A 17,862-nucleotide genomic window follows, 5' to 3' on the forward strand; every position below is an offset into this window, starting at 1 on the left:
CTGATTTGCTGGACTGACAGACAGACGGAGAGACAGAAAGACAGACAGACAGACAGAAGGATGGACAAACCTAAAGTCAGACTATTCCTTTGACTGCAGGGGACTTATAACTGTAACACCAACTTACATTGGAAGTTTAGATGTAGAGGTGTAGTCATCATCATCAATATGACAGGCTTTAGCCAGAGCATCAGTCCAATCTCCAGCTCGTCTGACATGAATAGAGAAGTAATCATCTTCTGGTGCCTGTAAAAAGGAATAACCAAAAATAACAAACTCCAAGGTAAAAACAAAAAGTGGGAAATCCATAACAACTGACAACTTCAAATGTAAGACTTTATCAACCAATAGTCCATTTGCCAATTACTGATTTGATTCTGTTATTACACACTTTTAAAACAAATTACTTCCCTTTGTCAATCACAAACTGGTTCTATACTGGACAAAATTGGTTTTTGCCATGATAAGCTGAAAGTGATATATCAGCGTTTTGACATTTTTTTTGTGAAAAATAACTTCTGGTTTCAAAAGTATTTACCTTAACAACAAATTAAATGTATTCAAAGATTTGAGAAACTTAAAGGTTACACACATTACGCACAGACCAATTTGCTCTTTCCGCAAGCTCTCCATTGTCAATAAAAATTTATGTCCCTCGAAAGGGAGATAACTAAAAAATGGTCAAGTACGGAAATTGGCAAACAGACTGTTGAATGAAAAGAAAACAACTGTCAAATTTCAGACTTTGTACAGTCATGTAAATATATGTTATCCTGTAAAAGTTGATATTTTTGTGGGTTTGTGTTTTCAAGATTGAATCCCCCAAATCTTTCACAAGGATTGGAAAGGGGTTGGGGATTTGCACATCAAACAATAAAAAAGCCCTTCACATAAATATTGTTGATTTTGTACAAGGAACCAGTCTATTTTTAAGCATTTTGTGAGATTGCAAAATAAGCCAAATTAATCCCAAGTGCACACAATTCCATATGCACAGTACATGTCCTTTACAAACCAATTGTGAAAAAATAATCACTAATCAAATTTTAACTTTTAACTGATGTCTAATATTTCATTTTCCTATCTCCATGGTAACAATACAATAAAAGTTCATGCCCAGTAATCCTGATGCATTTTTTTTTTGTTAAAAAAAGTTCCAATAGAGCTTTTTTTGTGTAACTTGGGTTATTTGAAAAATTAAATTTGAAAAATAGACGAGGAATTTTCCTTTTCTTTTTTAAAACACAAGTAGGGTAACTTTCTTTTTTTCAAATGTATTCATCGATATCTATGTAATAAATAAAAAGTTAAAATCTTTAATAAAATAAAAATACATAAAATTTATCATCTTGTTTTTTTCTTATTTCTCACTTTTATTCTATCTGTTTATATTGTTTTGTTCTCTTATAAACATACCTTAGAAGGGTAATGAAAAATTTTGAGTAATTAAATAACAATATAAGGGGAATAACTGTGACAATTTTAATCCGTCAGTTGGAGATGAGGCTTAGTTGGTATCAATGTAAATCATTTATATATAAATTCTGATCACCAGCTTTTCTGAATAAATTAACAAATAAATGGACATAAAATACAGGTTTTTGCTTCTGGTACCAGTGATTTTGCCAGAGCTTGTCATTTTCACCATTTACCAATCAATTTATAAAATGATCAAAGTATTTCTAATCAATGTTGTCACTTAAATTTTTTAATGAAAAAACAAATATGTAAATGATATTTCAGATGAAAAAAGGGAAATTTTGCAAGATGTTACTTTGCTAAAAAATTAAAATAAAACAAACTTGATAGCTGAGTTAACATCCTGAAAAACCTCATTCCTAAAGGATTTAGAACAATATGTTAGATTGGAAAAAAATCATAAGAAGTAGAATATATGAATTTAAGTACAAAGCAATGAACGAAAACAAATATGATATAAAGCAACAAAAGACAACCACTAAATTACAGGCTCCTGACTTGGGACATGAACAGAATGTGGCAGGGTTAAACTTGTTTGCTGGCACAAACCCTCCCCATTACCTGGGACAGTGGTGTAACAGTACAACATAAGAACAAATCATAAAATTCAGTTGAACAGACTTAACTCATCAGATTGATACAAAGCAGAAAAACAGCAAACAAAAACACAGAATGACAGAGTATTTTTTTATCCCCACAACAAAAAAGACACTATTAAGTAGTACTGAAAATTCAGAAATTAATGCGAGATTTTAATTAATTAATTATGGGACTGGATCAGTATGGCAATAATAAGAACTTGCATTCTGCTAACTGAAACATAGCTCTGTTGTCATATTTTTCCGACTTCGCAATAATTAAACTTGTATTTTTGTCCATTCATCAAAAATCGCGATAATAAATGCACGTAATAATTTATGAATTTACAGTAAGTACTTTTTATGTGAATGTATAAAAAAATAAACAACTTGTAATACCATATCCTTTTTTGTACAATAGAGATAAAAGATCTCCTTCTGCTGGAACTGAGATGTGATATTTCTCAACCCAAATATTACAGTTTGAACATTTAAAATTCTAAAATAAAATTGAGAATGGAAATGGGGAATGGATCAAAGAGACAACAACCCAACCAAAGAGCAGAAAAAAGCCGAAACCCACCAATGGGTCTTCAACACAGCAATAAAAGCCTGCCTCCAAGCTGGCCCCTAAACAAAATGTGTACTAGTTCAATGAAAATGGACGTCACACCGAACTCCAAAACATATAAATGAACTATAATTAAAAAACATACAAGACTAACAAAGGCCAGATTCTCCTGACTTGGGACAGGCGCAAAAATGCAAAAAGTAAATTTTTTTGCACAGCTTTATGAAAAACTATACAATACATAGTGCAAACTAAAAGACTTTAAAAGTTCACTTACAGATGTCAAAGTAAATGGATGCCATTCAAGTTTTGATATGCTGGGACAATGTACAAATATATACTGTCCTGGTAACATTTTAAATCCTTTCTTTTGCATTCTTAACTGGTATACTCTTGACGGATGCTTTACTACCTGAAATCAATAAATATTCTAAATTATAATGCTCCTGTCATTACATGTCAAAAAACTTTAACCCCAGACTATTTTTAACGTAATAGCACATGAATCTATCTATAATTCTGATATATTACACATTAAATGAAAAAAAATATATGTTTTTTTAACTTCAACATTAAATATCCTTATTTATCAATATATACCATATATCTTGAATTTATCTTTACATGAGAGGCAGGCATACATTATTATAATCCTGAAATTATACAAAACATGTCCCAAAAAATTTAAATGGAAGCATAAAAGTATTTTGAGTGGAAAAATGTGATGAAATAAAGTTGGAGGCATGTTTTTGTTTTCAAACTTTTACAGCTCAATGTAAGAAAAGTTTGTTTACAAGCTGGAAGCATGTGTTTTTTTTAGCTTGTTCAGTACAATGTATAGGAACTTGGTGGCAGAGCTTGAGGCATGAGTTTTTTTAAGCTTATTCAGTACAATGTTTCGAAACTTGATGTGAGAGCTTGAGGCATGTGTTTTTTTTATAAAAGCTTGTTCAGTATAATGTATAGAAAGTTGGTGTCAGAGCTTGAGGCATGTGTTTTTTCAAGCTTGTTGAGTACAATGTATAAAAAGTTTGTTTCAAAGCTCAAGGTATGGTTTTTCTAAGCTTGCTCATTACAATGTATAGACAGTTTATGGCAGAGCTCGAATCTTGTTTTTTTTTAACTTGTTCATTACAATTTATAGATAAGTGGTGACTGAGCTTGAGGCATGTGTTTTAATAAGCTTGTTCAGTACATTATGTATATAGAAAGTTTGTGTCAAAGCTCAAGGCATTTTGTTTTTTTAAGCTTGTTTAGTACAATGTTTTGAAAGTTTGTTTCAAAGCTCAAGGCATGTGTATTTGTAAGCTTGCTCAGTACAATGTTTTGAAAGTTTGTTTCAAAGCTCAAGGTACCAGTATGTTTTTTTAAAGCTTGCTCATTACAATGTAAAGAAACTTGGTGGCAGAGCTTGAGGCATGTTTTTTTTGTAAGGTTGTTCAGTGCAATGTATAGAAAGTTGGTGGGCATAACTTACTTTGGTGATAACAACTCGCTGCTGACTTCTCACAAATCTTACAATTCTTTCTATTATGTAAATAACCATGGGTCCTATTGTCCACATCCATGCCTATAAATATGTAAATCAATATAAAAAAAAACAAGTAGGGTTTTAAATAAATTTTCCTATTTAACTAAATGTTTTGTTTGTATTGGTTGAAATGTCCCCCATGTTTTCAATGAAAATGAAAAAAAATAATAGATTGATGTTTATGAAGCAATTTTTCATGACCAGTTCTTGTTTTACTACCCCCCTGTTGAAGCTTAGACAAAATGCACATCTGGCTTTTTATATGGTCAGTCTTTGAGGAGTTCTAACAACCCTTAGGTCAATGTCACTGCTGGTGGAAGTTTCAGATCACTAGCCTTGTAGTCATTTCTCTTTTGAAATGAAATATCATTGATGCAGTCATTTCTGTAAATTTCCTGTAAAATCCTATAAAATTCTAAGATTTTCATACCAAGGCATATCTGAGTAGCAAAAGACAGATTTGGCACGATCTTTATTTCTTTATTTTTGGTTTTTAGAGCTCTTTAAATATATTGTAAGCACCACAGGAGAGGTGACTACTGGGCTGGTAATAAAACTTTCCCCATCAGTGCCATCAATCCAATAGTTTAAAAAAACTCATCAAACATACATTATAATTTAGTGAGCAAGAAATGCATTTAATCTACAAACGAAGCGTTAGTGGCCCATGAATCAAAATATTTAGAGGGATAAATCTATCACAAATCATGTCTCTCTCTTGGTTGAGACGATTGTTTTCTTACCTTGGCTGATATTCCCTCAAACTCTGGAATAGGACATCGCATTTGCCCAGATGAATCCCTCTTCCCCCAGTTGGACGGGTTGGCAGAACAATTAAGCGGATTATGCTGACTAACACTGGCAGGTGTTTGTCTTCTTACAATACCTCTATAATATATAAGAAAAAGGTAGAGTAAATGTCATTTATAATATTTTTAAGGTGGTACCCAACACCTTGACTAATATTAATTTGGCTCGTTTAATTTTCCTAAAATTTTGACAAAATGTTTACTTTGACCCTTTGACAAAAATATAAAAATTTCAAAAAATTTGAACTAACCACTTTATCAAAAAAATTTCATTGGTTATATAGCAGTTTGACAAACACTAATTTTGATCATTGAGAAGCTTAATATTTCCTTAACAATACAACGTGATTAAAACGTTTAGCTGATTTTTACAGAGTTATTTCCCTGTAGTGTTAGGTACCACCTTAATATACAAAACAGACATCAAATACACAAAATATTGAACATCACAGCAACTTTTATCTACCATAAACATACAAAAAGACAAACAATAAAAAGATTGCCTACAAGATTACCTGACTACCATACATTGTACATGATATATGTAATGAGGTTTATTTAGTTGCTATTTTTTAACCTTAATCTCTTCCTATATCTATCTTGATCAAATATCCTTAAAGTAAAAAATACAACATAATCTTCCATAGAACAGCTGAGGCCTCAGTGGCAGAGAGGTCTAAGTAGTTTATCTCACGTGGGGGGGTGGGGGGGGTCTCAACATGGGATTTTGGGTACAGTTGTGCAGCTGGGATCTAAAAGAGGGACGAAAGATACCAGAGGAACAGTCAAACTCATAGATCTAAAACAAACTGACAATGCCATGGCCAAAAATAAAAAGACAAACAGACAAATAATAGTACAGATGACACAACATAGAAAACTAAAGACTAAGCAACACAAACCCCACCAACTGGGGGTGATCTCAGGAAAAAAACACCCCCATTCATATATTGAATAATTTGTGAAATCCCTACCTATACATATATTTCACAGCGAAATCATAACCCATTCATATATTTATCAGCTCAAATAGTACCTATATGCATATACAATCTTATTATATATTAAAAACACTTTTCAATTATATAATATACTATAAGATCTTTGCACAACAAACTGAAAAATTACTACCTATTGATATATTTCCTCAGTAAAATTGCACCCCATTGATATATTTGAGGTATCAAAAAAGGGACCCATTCCAGCGGCACATATGTATATACCTTCATATAGGAAGAGACCCCCTGTGGTTCATCTACTGTATCACTAGCCTGTCAATATTGAAATTGTGAGTTTGAACCCTGCATGTGGTAGGTGCCTTTGTCTCTGATCTTAATGGACTAGAAATGCCAGTTTTATTAAGGGTGCTGAAAGTGGCATTAACAATCAATCAATCAATTAATCAAACAATCCATAGTACAGCTACCATCAAAATCACTAACATCTTGAATACAGGGGTCGACTTAAGCACTGGCCCGCTAGCCCAAGGCCTGTAGAGTTTCGATAGGGCCAGTTGAACATAAAGACTACTGGCCCCATTGGCCATTACATTTGACTATATTTTCACTTAGATAGTATTATTAGGGCAAATTTTATTTGAGTTGGGCCAGTAAATTTACACTCTAACTGGCCCTATTGGCCATATTTTTTAATTTTGTTAAGTTGTCCTCTGTTGAAAGCAATCAAAGACGACATATAAGGAAACAAGATCAATCTTTAGGCAATACCAATGGCAAGCTAGCTTAATAAGGTGTTTAAATAAAGTTATGAAGTATATATTTATAAAACAATATCTGGTATGATTGCCAATGAAACAACTGTCCACTAGAGCCCAAATGACGAGGATGTAAGCAACTATAAGTCACCATACAGCCTTCAACAATGAGCAAAACCCATACCATATACTGTAATTATAAAAATAAGAAGATGTGGAATAACTGCCATTGAGATAACTCTCCACCATAGACCAAATGACATAGAAATTAACAACTATAGGTCACTGTATGGCCTTCAACAATGAGCAAAACCCATACCGTTATTATTACTAAGAAAAATGCTTTTTTTCAAGTTCACAATAATAAAAACTAGCATTCATAATTTTAGTAGTGATTCCTCCATAAAATTTTAGCAATCTCATTTTAAAAAAGATTTCCAATTTTTGCCCGAAGTCAAGGATTTCGATAATAAATGCAGGCATTGATTTCTGAATTTACCGTAGTCAGCTATAAAAGGTTTGTTTGATTGTTGGTTTTTATACCTTATATCTTCTTTTATTTATATAGAATATTTTTTTTAAATCAATTTTCTTTTTTTAGGTGGCTCAAACTATTTCATGTATTTTTTGGTAGATGAGTCCTATAAATAAATTAAGTGTTGTTCGTAATCATCTTAATAGATGCAAGACTTAGTATGAATAATTTTGCTCAAAATGATCAATTTGTACAATATTTAATAATCTCTCTCCAAAAAGATGTTCTTTATTTGTGTAAGCTTAAAGCTTTTAACAAAATGTAAGTCATGGCCTTTGTGACAGACAACACCATGCATTTCCAGAAGTAATAATTTATTATTCCCACCCTATAATATAAAGTGTTTCATTTGATGACATCCTATATACTTTATAATACATCCTGTTTTTATGGATATATATATACAATAAGAGCTTAGTACTCAGTACTATCTACTTATAATTGTATTAAAAAGTACTCCAGGATGCTAATGTTAAAAGGTTAAAACAATTTTCCATAAATCTGACTAAGTTTACTGAAGTATGATCTGATTTGTTGTGATAAAGATCAAATATTGTTTATGTCTACTATTGAGGTCATTAAATAATGGACATTAATTGTTACAAATGTGTCAAATTTGTATCTTCTCTTAAACATATACATGTACTTGCAAAATCGCAAAAATAACTTTACTTCAAAATTGACTATACATGTAGGTACAAATAATTTTATCATGTAAAAACGTATCAATGAAAATAAGTTATAACAAGAATGTGTCCATAGTACATGGATGCCCCACTTGCACTATCATTTTCTATGTTCAGTGGACCGTGAAATTGGGGTCAAAACTCTAATTTGGCATTAAAATTAGAAAGATCATATCATAGGGAACATGTGTACTAAGTTGCAAGTTGATTGGACTTCAACTTCATCAAAAACTACCTTGACCAAAAACTTTAACCTGAAGCGGGACAGACAGAGGGACGAACAGACGGACAGACAAACGGACGCACAGACCGAAAAACATAATGCCCCTAGGTGGGGCATAAAAATTAGAAGATGTGGTATGATTGCCAATGAGACAACTCTCCACCAGAGACCAAATGACATAGAAATTAACAACTACAGGTTACCGTACAACCTTCAACAATGAGTAAAACCAATACCGAATATTCCAGCTGTAGTAATACCAATGCATTTTGAACCTTATTTCAAAGTCACCTCTCTTACTTATAAGGTCAGTTATCTCTGGTCCATTTAAGGATGACCTTCATATGTCCATAGATGAATTAAATACCAAAAACATGGTTTGGATGATATTGTAATTGGCTTTCAATGGTGATAAAAAAAATGGAAAATTTAGAATTTAATTTATCTTAAATAATAACTCTTTTAGTACCATATATGCAACTATAAAAAAATTTAATTCAGCTTACGGTGGTACCTAACACTACAAGGAGATAACTCTGTAAAATTCAATTAAACGTTTTAATCACGTTGTATTGTTAAGGAAATATTAAGCTTCTCAGTGATCAAAATTAGTGTTTGTCAAACTGCTATATAACCAGTGAAATTTTTCTGATAAAGTGGTTGGTTCAAATTATTTGAAATTTTTATATTTTTGTCAAAGGGTCAAAGTAAACATTTTGTCAAAATTTTAGGAAAATTAAACGAGCCAAATTAATATTAGTCAAGGTGTTGGGTACCACCTTAATTTAACTTTTTCCACCTGTTCTCTCCTACTAAAAATGAAAATAAGAAGATGTGGTATAATTGTCAATGAGACAACGATCCAACCGAGACTATAGGACGAAGAATATATGTTTCATGATTAGATTGTCCATTGAACGAGAAGAGAGATTAAAATTTTCAAATGATCAGGTCTCTCGGTCATAAAACTTTACTCAGTATTCGGAGTACAAAATTTGTGATGGAAACACCAAATCTGTGATTTTGATTGGTTGATTTCTGAGTCTGAGTACGAAAATCGTGCTTGATAGTTTTATGACCGCAAGGCCTGTTATAAATTAATACTTACTCAAATCCATGTACAACCAGTCCGATGAAGAATAACACAAATAAATGATGAGTGAACCAAAATACTTCAAAATATGATCGCCTGAAATATTAAATAAACAGAGATTTGATTCAATGCTATAAAACATAATCATGTGATGCAATAATGAAAGAAGTACAATTTAAGATCACAAATCTGGCACCCCTCTTTTATCCCTCTGAGTTAATTATAATTAATAAACAGTAATTTCTAATGCTTCTGAGGTAATATTTATAAGTACATTTCGAAAAGTACTTAAATGTAGGTCATAAGTGTATGATTTTATATTTGAAGTTACGGGTACATGTACAAAATAAAATGTACTACACATTAGGGCTATTTTCTTAATGCCTGTAGTTTAAAGGTTTGGTTGACTTGCCTGCTTTGTTTGTATAAATGTTTGCTCAAGCATTGTAATTAAGATTGACATCTGTATTCAACATATAGGTGGGGCTTCAGCTTGTTTATATATTTATACTTTTAAAAATGTATGGATGTTAAGTAAAATGTATACAAGCTGAAGCCCCGCCTATCTATTGATTGCAGATGTCAATCTCAATTACAATGCTTGAGCAAATATTTATACAAACAAAGCAAGCAATTCAACCAAACCTTTAAACTACAAGCATTAAGAAAATAGCTCTAAAAGTATAAAACTGTTACTGACAACTTGGAAGTACAAACACAGTACTGTTAAACACAGTACTGTTAAATTATGGTACTGAAAAGGTACAACATTTTTTAGGTATATTTTCAGTACTTCAAAGTTATAGTACTAAATAAGTACATATGAAAAAGAAGCTGTGTAATATAAAAACAAAGGATATGGGGTGTTCATCCATGACACAAAATCATAGTATATATAAAAATATAAAAATCTTTAAGATGTTGTTTCCTAAAATTTCATTTTGCAGATAGTGTCATTATTTTTGAAAAGTGGGTAAGTATAATTATATTACAATGTATTAGGTACAAAATGGTCTCACAAACAATACATCCCTCCCATTTCAATACCCCATTTTGTTTGCATTACATAGATTTGACTGACATGACTGAGGAACAAGAACACAGCTAAAGACTGGACCGAGTTCAGGGGCTCCAGGAGTGTAATTCCTAACTACTTGTGACACCTATATCCGTTCTGTTGTTTTATCAAATGAATACTAACCTAATGAGTTCTGTCGCTGCTGATACCATTATGATTAATGATAACGTAATAACAATTCCCGATACTCCTGCTAAAAATCTCAATGTTGCTAGGATAGGGTCCTAAAAAAGAAACAGATACTGCAAATTCAGAATTTAATGCATGCATTTATTATTGCAAATCACTGATCACTGTTTAAAATTATGCGAGATCTAATTATTGGGATTGCAGAAGAAAATCACTACTGAAATTATCGATGCAAATTTTGATTATGGCAAACCTTATTCAGTCACATTAATAGATTAAAAACATCCCAACAATTTCTGAATTAAAAGTATACGGTATACAAAAATCATGTAAATTATAAGTTTTTTGTTCGATTTATATTTTGTCCGATAATTTTTTTTTTATATCGTTTTGTGATTTCTTCCTTTCTAGAAACCCCAGTTATATAGACAATACAATCTTGATATGACCAATCTATGATAACAAAAATTTACGACCGCAATGATCTCTGTGAGTCTCTACTTTATTTGGATCGGGTTACAAGTAAGTAGTACATCTAAGTTTAGTTAAACCCATCTTATTTCAAGATTGTTGATGGCCAAGAGCAACAGTGACCAGTAAATCTTTGATCTATTGACCCCAAAATCATACATAAAATCTTCTTTCCCTTCCATATACTTTCCATCAGTATATGTTTTATTTCAATCATTTTATCATATCAGCTGAACCAACAGACTACAGATAATGATTGTTCCTAGACATTTTTAGACGCAGAAGAAGGAAAAATAAATACAAACAGGAAAGGTCAAAGTTCATGTATGTAACAATTTCCGGTATATAATTTGAAGTAACTACTACATTTAATACTTGTTCCGTTCTAAATCATTTCTTGCAAAGAAATGGACCATGGCAAACAGCTGTGAGTATGTGACCAACCATAAGTTAACAGTTTTGTCAAAAATTGATAAAAAATTTCTGTTTAAACGGGTCGGATCAGTGTTTGAGCATCTGTAATAGCATAGACACATGGTTATCTGCTAGTGGGTTGGCATGAGTTGATGTTTCCCAGCATATTTCTTTCATAATAAATGAATTGGAACATGTAAAGTCTTGTTTTTGCTTTATTTTTTGTACTCCTAAAGCTTGTCTGTATTGCAACATTTAATTTATTGCAATAGTGATGTTCAAAATGGTAGAATGAGTTTTTACAGGGTGTTGAAATATAAAGAATAGAGAATAATAGGCAAAAAAGAAAAAGAATACAGAAAAATGTCCTAAAAAATTAAAGAATACAGAAATGGAGGACCCCCCATATCTCATTTATACAAAGCTCTCATACCGTTGGTTCTCTGATTGGGTTGAGAAATATAGAAGAATTCCCACTTCCTAAACCACTAAGCACTCGTAGAAGTTCTCTATCTTGTGTTGGGCTGTCATAAGCCTCTGCATATCTCTCAACATTAAAAACATGGGCACCAACATGAATTACTGTAAATATAAACGTATAGTGTGGATTCATAGTTATTCTTCGGATATCAATTTTAGTGGATTTCGTTGGTACAGGTGAACCACCAAAAAAAAAAGTTCCACAAAATACAAATTTTTAATAGGATTTTATGCTGACTTTTGTAAAACCACAAAATTCAATATCCATGAAAATCAATTTTTCCTTTATTCATAAAAATTGGTTTTCTACGAAAATAAATAAAACCTCAATAGTTAGAGTTAAACATACTGGCATGACAATTTATATAATTTTCTTCACCAACTTTTGTCATATTTACAACATTATTATTTTCTCCATGTGTCAGATATATTATGGAAGTTATAATTAATCATGAAGAACAAATTTTCATTGTTTTTGTCCTTGAAATATTATTACCAATTACAAATAAGCGCGTGCATGAGGTGGCACTTTAAACTACTCTTCCGTTATGGAATAAAATCACCTTATTAAAGCCCATTGTTTTTCAGGTTAATTTAAAGAATTCATAGTAGTCAGGGGTACTACTTGTACAAGTAATCTTTATTTACTTGAAGAAGTAAAAAAAATATACATATATAAGTTAATTATAATGTTTGAATAATCTCCCCTTAATTTCCTCAAAAATTCACTTGTATAAGTAAATTTTTTTTACAATCCCACAAAAATTCTCAAGTTTTGAGACGTAAAAACATGCCTTTAATGATTTTTCTCAGGTTAGCTCATAATTTTTTATTAGAGTTAAATGTTTCATCTCATTAATTCAACAAAGAAACTAATTGCACAAAGATCTTAAGTATTTGTGCAAGGCCTTCAAAAATTGCTCCTTGGGGGCTTGTAAATGAGCAGTGTTCTGAAGATAACAGACAAATGAGATTTTCATTGTCAAAGAAATTACACTTAAATGATAAGTTAAGACATCTACAAGACAGACAATTAAAAATTCTATTAGAGCAAAGAAGTCCTAAGAATTCAAGAAAAGAAGATAGGATGACTTTTTCACTTATATAAGTAAAAAAATCTGAATGTCTAAGGGACATAACTAAGCCAATTTTTTTTTTACCTATACAAGTAAATAAAATTTACTTATATAAGTATCCTACAAATTTACTTATATAAGTATATTAATATTACTTCTTCAAGTAAATAAAAATTACTTGTACAAGTAGTACCCCTAGTTAATTTGTCTTAATACTTTTGATCTGCAAAACCAGCAATATATGCCCTCTTATTTCAATTTCATATATTTTTTTTGTTATTATTCAAAATAAACTTTCAACAAGGGTTCTTAAGTGATCCCAAGTCCTTGAGTTTTCATTAGATAACAAAATTACAAAAATATTTTACTTATTTACAAAGACACAGCTATGCATTCTTGGAACTAATTTGTTTGAAAAATGTGCTACTTTCTTAAATGTTCTGTCTGACCCAAATTAGGGGTTCTGTACCTGATTGCCTGCCTATTGTTGAAAACTGAATATTGCTCTCTAGATGTCTTATGGTTACATGTTTTTTTTGGGGTTACTGTCTCCTTGGCATAAAATTAGCTGTCTCCTTTTTTTTTTAATAAAAGACTATTTTATTTGGAAGATTAAAAACTATTCTCCCACAGGAAATGACAATAGTAAGTGGTTAAATGCTAACCTCTAATAAACCTCTGATTTAAGTTATAACTCTTTAACTTGTAACTATTCTAATGTTAGCAGTGCACTGAAAACTAACCTTTAAGGCAATGAAAAATTACCTGTAATTAGGCAAATCAAATTTGGTATTACTAACCATAAAAGCTTACCTGTTATAAGGCAAGTATATATAAGCAAACCAACATTTAAGGCCACAAAAAATTACCTGTAATTAGGCAAATCATATAGGCAAACCGACCTTAAAGGCTATTAAAACGTACCTGTCATAAGACAAATCAACCATTAGGGTTATGAAATCTTACATGCCATTACGACACACAAAGCATGAAGGACATCAAAACTTACCTGTCATTAGGCAAATCAACCATTAGGCTTATGAAATCTTACATGCCATTATGACACACAAAGCATGAAGGACATCAACACTTACCTGTCATAAGGCAAATTAAATAGGGAAACCAATCTTAAAGGCCATTAAAACTTACCAGTCATTAGGCAACCCAATCTTTAAGGACATAAAAAATGACCTGTCATTAGGCAAACTATCCGTTTAGGTTATAAAAACTTACCTGCCATTAGGCAGATAAACCATAAAGGACATCAAAACTTACCTGTCATAAGGCAAATCATATAGGCAATGTAGCGATGAAATGTAATATGTTTGTCCAGCTGCCTCCGTATATTTCTGTTACAACATTTCTGTAAATGAAAATAACAATTTGTCAAAATAGTCAATGAACTTAATCAGTTATGAGGCTTTAAACATGTTTTGTAAAAATCAAACCGTCACCACTGACCGCTTTCAAAATATTTATTTTTTAAATATGATTACTTATGAAATAAAATGAAAAAATACTAATGTCAATGCACTGTATATCTTTCAGGCAAAGCAATAAGACAAAGCTCAGGTTGGTAAAATGAATTGTGAGTCACAATGTGTGAGATAAGGTAATTCAAACATGATCTGGGGTGTAAATTATAGAATATTTTTATTTTATCTATCTTTGTATTTGGATCTTTATGAACATGTCTAGACAGTGGATTACCCAATTTACCTGAAATGATCCTCTTAGAAATGACACTAAGTTTCTGCAAACAGGAAGTAGAATAAGCATACAGTTCAGGTTAAGTGCAGCTGCACTAGCTCTGGCCCAGGCCAAGGCAGGCTGAAAAATATAATGGTATATGCACAATGTAGGGCATAATATTGTGTATGTAATCTTATTTAGCAGAATTTTACCATTTAGTGTTCTCTTTACTAGCTTTATCCCCAAAATAAATAGTGGTACCTCACAATTAATAATTCTTCCATAGTAATTAACAGGCCTTACAATTTGTTTTATTGAACCCTGTTTAACTATTATGACTTGTTTAAAAAATACTGTTGAACAGGAAGTGAGTCTATTGGACACCATGATCTGCTCACAATATCAAAGGAGTAGGCCCAGTAACACCCCTTTTTGGCCCCAAAATATAGCATTTCAAAAATTTGTAAAAAAATGTAAACTTTTAGCTATTCATTGGAAAGTAGAATACTTTTGTTACATAAATATGGGCTGTTTTTGACATTGCAATGCACATGTATCAGGTACTAAGCATCATTAATTCATGCAAAATTACTGAAATCTTCACCATATTAGCATTAATGTGCTAATTTTTAGACGGTTTTTGTCTAAAATGGAAGTGGCCGCCCTTGTGGTCAGTCTTAATATTTAAATATGTGTTGTATTTGATGATGATACATAACATATATGACGGTTGAGACTGAACACGAATGCGGCCACTTCCATTTAAGACCAAAAAAACATATGAAAAGTGACGTTTTGTGGCATATTTGATAGATTTTTCATTTTTAAGCTTGAATTTAGGCATCTTTAATGACCAAATGACAGTTTAAATCTTTTACAGAAACTAAAGTGTTTAAAAAATGTCAAAAATCTTTCATCAGATGTACTTCAAATTTTAGGCCAAATAGCCCTTACTGGACCTTCTCCTTTCTTGTTCAGTAAACTAGACATATTGGTGATTATTCTTATTTGGCATATGTACTGTAGATTCATTATTATGATGGGATAACAATTTTCAAGGATTTCCTGGGTGACGGCCATGGTAAACCACAAACTCAGATATTCAATTGCAATGACGTACAAATTTTCAATAGGCTTGTATGCAGACTTTGGCATAACCAGGAAATTTGAATTATCATATGAATACAAATTTTCCTCAATCAACGAAAATAAATGAATCCAAAGTATATCTTAATAAGAATGTGTCCATAGTACACGGATGCCCCACTCGCACTATCATTTTCCATGTTCAGTGGACCGTGAAATTGGGGTTAAAACTTCAATTTGGCATTAAAATTAGAAAGATCATATCATAGGGAAGAAATTGTGTACTAAGTTTCAAGTTGATTGGACTTTAACTTCATCAAAAACTACCTAGACCAAAAACTTTAACTTGAAGCAGGACAGACAGATGGACGGACGAAAGGATGGAAGGACGGACAGATGGACGAAAAGACGAACAGATGAACGGACGGACCGAAAAACATAATGTCCCTATCGTAGGTGGGGCATAAAAAAAAAACATCATCATGTACATGTGTACTAAGTTTCAAGTTGTAATCAAAATGTCATAAATATAATACCATGTGATAATTAAACATACTCCATATTTCATAAAATTTTGTTCTAAATATGCAGGTCATTTTTGCATCAAAGGAGAAGGTTCAATAAGGCCCAAAAATGGCCCCCTTTTTTAGCTTTAATATCAAATTAGGATTTATCGACCAATATCACAATGAATCATAGCTAATACAGTGACTAGATAGGAAATAAGCCTTTTTGTTGAAAATTTACATTCCTGCTTTTTATTCATGACATCACAAATAGTACTAATTTATAATTTCCACGAAAAAATCAATGAAAATGGGTTAATTTCCATGGATTATTGGACAGGAAACACTGAGAGCGCAAATGTCGACAAAAAAGATCTTTTAAAATTATGTTTGTAATGACATTTTACATGTCTAACTTGAATGTTTAGTTTGTCAATGCCTACGCTCTATGTTTCCTGGTCCTAAATTTGGTTGAAATCTGCCCGATTTTATCAAATTTTGCCAAAATCTCTTATCTTGACCTATTTGGGATGTAAAAATCAACGCATTGGAAGAAAACTTTGACACAAATAGTTCTATTTAACTTTCTCACATGTCTTTAAGTCAAGTTAAAACATTTTTTATCATGTAACATTGAACTTTATAATCGGGGCCAAATATGGCCCATACCGAACATACTCCTTTATTATCAATCCATAAATAGTCAATCAATTTATTAATCTGTGACAACCACTACATCTATGTTTTCTAAAATCTCTGAGAGAGCTGATTTACATTGTATTTCATTTTTGCTAAAGTAAAACTAAGGCAAAGTTCATAAAAAAGTGTTGTTTTCCTCTAAAAGAATATTTGATTTAAAAAATTAATATTAATACAGGTCTACAATGCTATGATTTCTTACCATCATGCGGCAAAGTCTATTTTTCAAACTTGACCACTTTTAAGAACTATAACTTTTTTATTTTGAATTACATCCATCAATAAGTCCATATCATTCATTACATTATATATGTTGTACATAACTTATTTGCACTTACCCCAAGTATTTTCCTTGTGTAGTAATATTCATCAGACTTGTCGAACCTAAAGTAGGTCACTGTGAAATAAATGATGTTGGCAATGATCCATACAGACTGAAAAATATAAACAAAACTAGGTTACAGTGATGTGTTTATATCTATTCATGACACTTTTTCTAATCTTTATACATATTCATTTTACTTTCTGTAGAATTAGATGGCAAAGGAGAGGTTAAAATGCTTGTAAAACTTGTTTTACCTCACCAAAGGAGAAGGTCCGGTATGGGCTAATTTCAGCCTAAAAATCGCAGTACATCTGATGAAGATTTTTTACATTTTTTAAACACTTGGTGTCTACTTCAGTCCATTCAATAAGTTTATGATAAAGATTTGAACTGATTTGGTCATTAAGGACGCTTAATTAAGTCAAGATTAAATATGAAGAATCTATCAACTATGCCATAAAATGTCTCTTTTCAGATGGTTTTTGTCTAAAATGAAAGTGGCCACATTCGTGTTCAGTATCAACATTTACCTATGTTATGTATTATCATTAAACACAACATATATTTAAATATTAAGACTGAACACTTTCATTTTAGACCAAAACCTCTTAAATTTAGCACAAATGCCAAAATTGTGAAGATTTCAGTATTTTTGCATGAAATAATGATGCTTCTACCTGATGCATG

General features: G+C 31.5%; 1 protein-coding gene across 2 annotated transcripts in view; it reads right to left on the reverse strand.

Annotated features, from left to right (window-relative positions):
* The window catches only part of LOC127726718 (cytochrome b-245 heavy chain-like), a 38,496-nt gene that overhangs the window by 12,575 nt on the left and 8,059 nt on the right, over positions 1 to 17,862 (reverse strand). Inside the window, exons 2-11 of one of the 2 annotated variants that reach the window (XM_052234191.1) lie at positions 17,189 to 17,284; positions 14,587 to 14,697; positions 14,143 to 14,230; positions 11,745 to 11,893; positions 10,421 to 10,521; positions 9,235 to 9,315; positions 4,903 to 5,047; positions 4,106 to 4,198; positions 2,906 to 3,040; positions 128 to 246 (exon numbers count right to left, since the gene is read on the reverse strand). In XM_052234191.1, the coding sequence (XP_052090151.1) occupies positions 128 to 246; positions 2,906 to 3,040; positions 4,106 to 4,198; positions 4,903 to 5,047; positions 9,235 to 9,315; positions 10,421 to 10,521; positions 11,745 to 11,893; positions 14,143 to 14,230; positions 14,587 to 14,697; positions 17,189 to 17,284 (1,118 nt within the window). Of the gene's footprint in view, positions 1 to 127; positions 247 to 2,905; positions 3,041 to 4,105; positions 4,199 to 4,902; positions 5,048 to 9,234; positions 9,316 to 10,420; positions 10,522 to 11,744; positions 11,894 to 13,961; positions 13,972 to 14,142; positions 14,231 to 14,586; positions 14,698 to 17,188; positions 17,285 to 17,862 lie in introns of those variants that run through there. The other variant, XM_052234192.1, reaches the window with a different exon arrangement.

The sequence above is a fragment of the Mytilus californianus genome, unplaced genomic scaffold, assembly GCF_021869535.1.
Source record: "Mytilus californianus isolate M0D057914Y unplaced genomic scaffold, xbMytCali1.0.p SCAF_18, whole genome shotgun sequence".
Classification (NCBI taxonomy): Eukaryota; Metazoa; Mollusca; class Bivalvia; order Mytilida; family Mytilidae; genus Mytilus; species Mytilus californianus.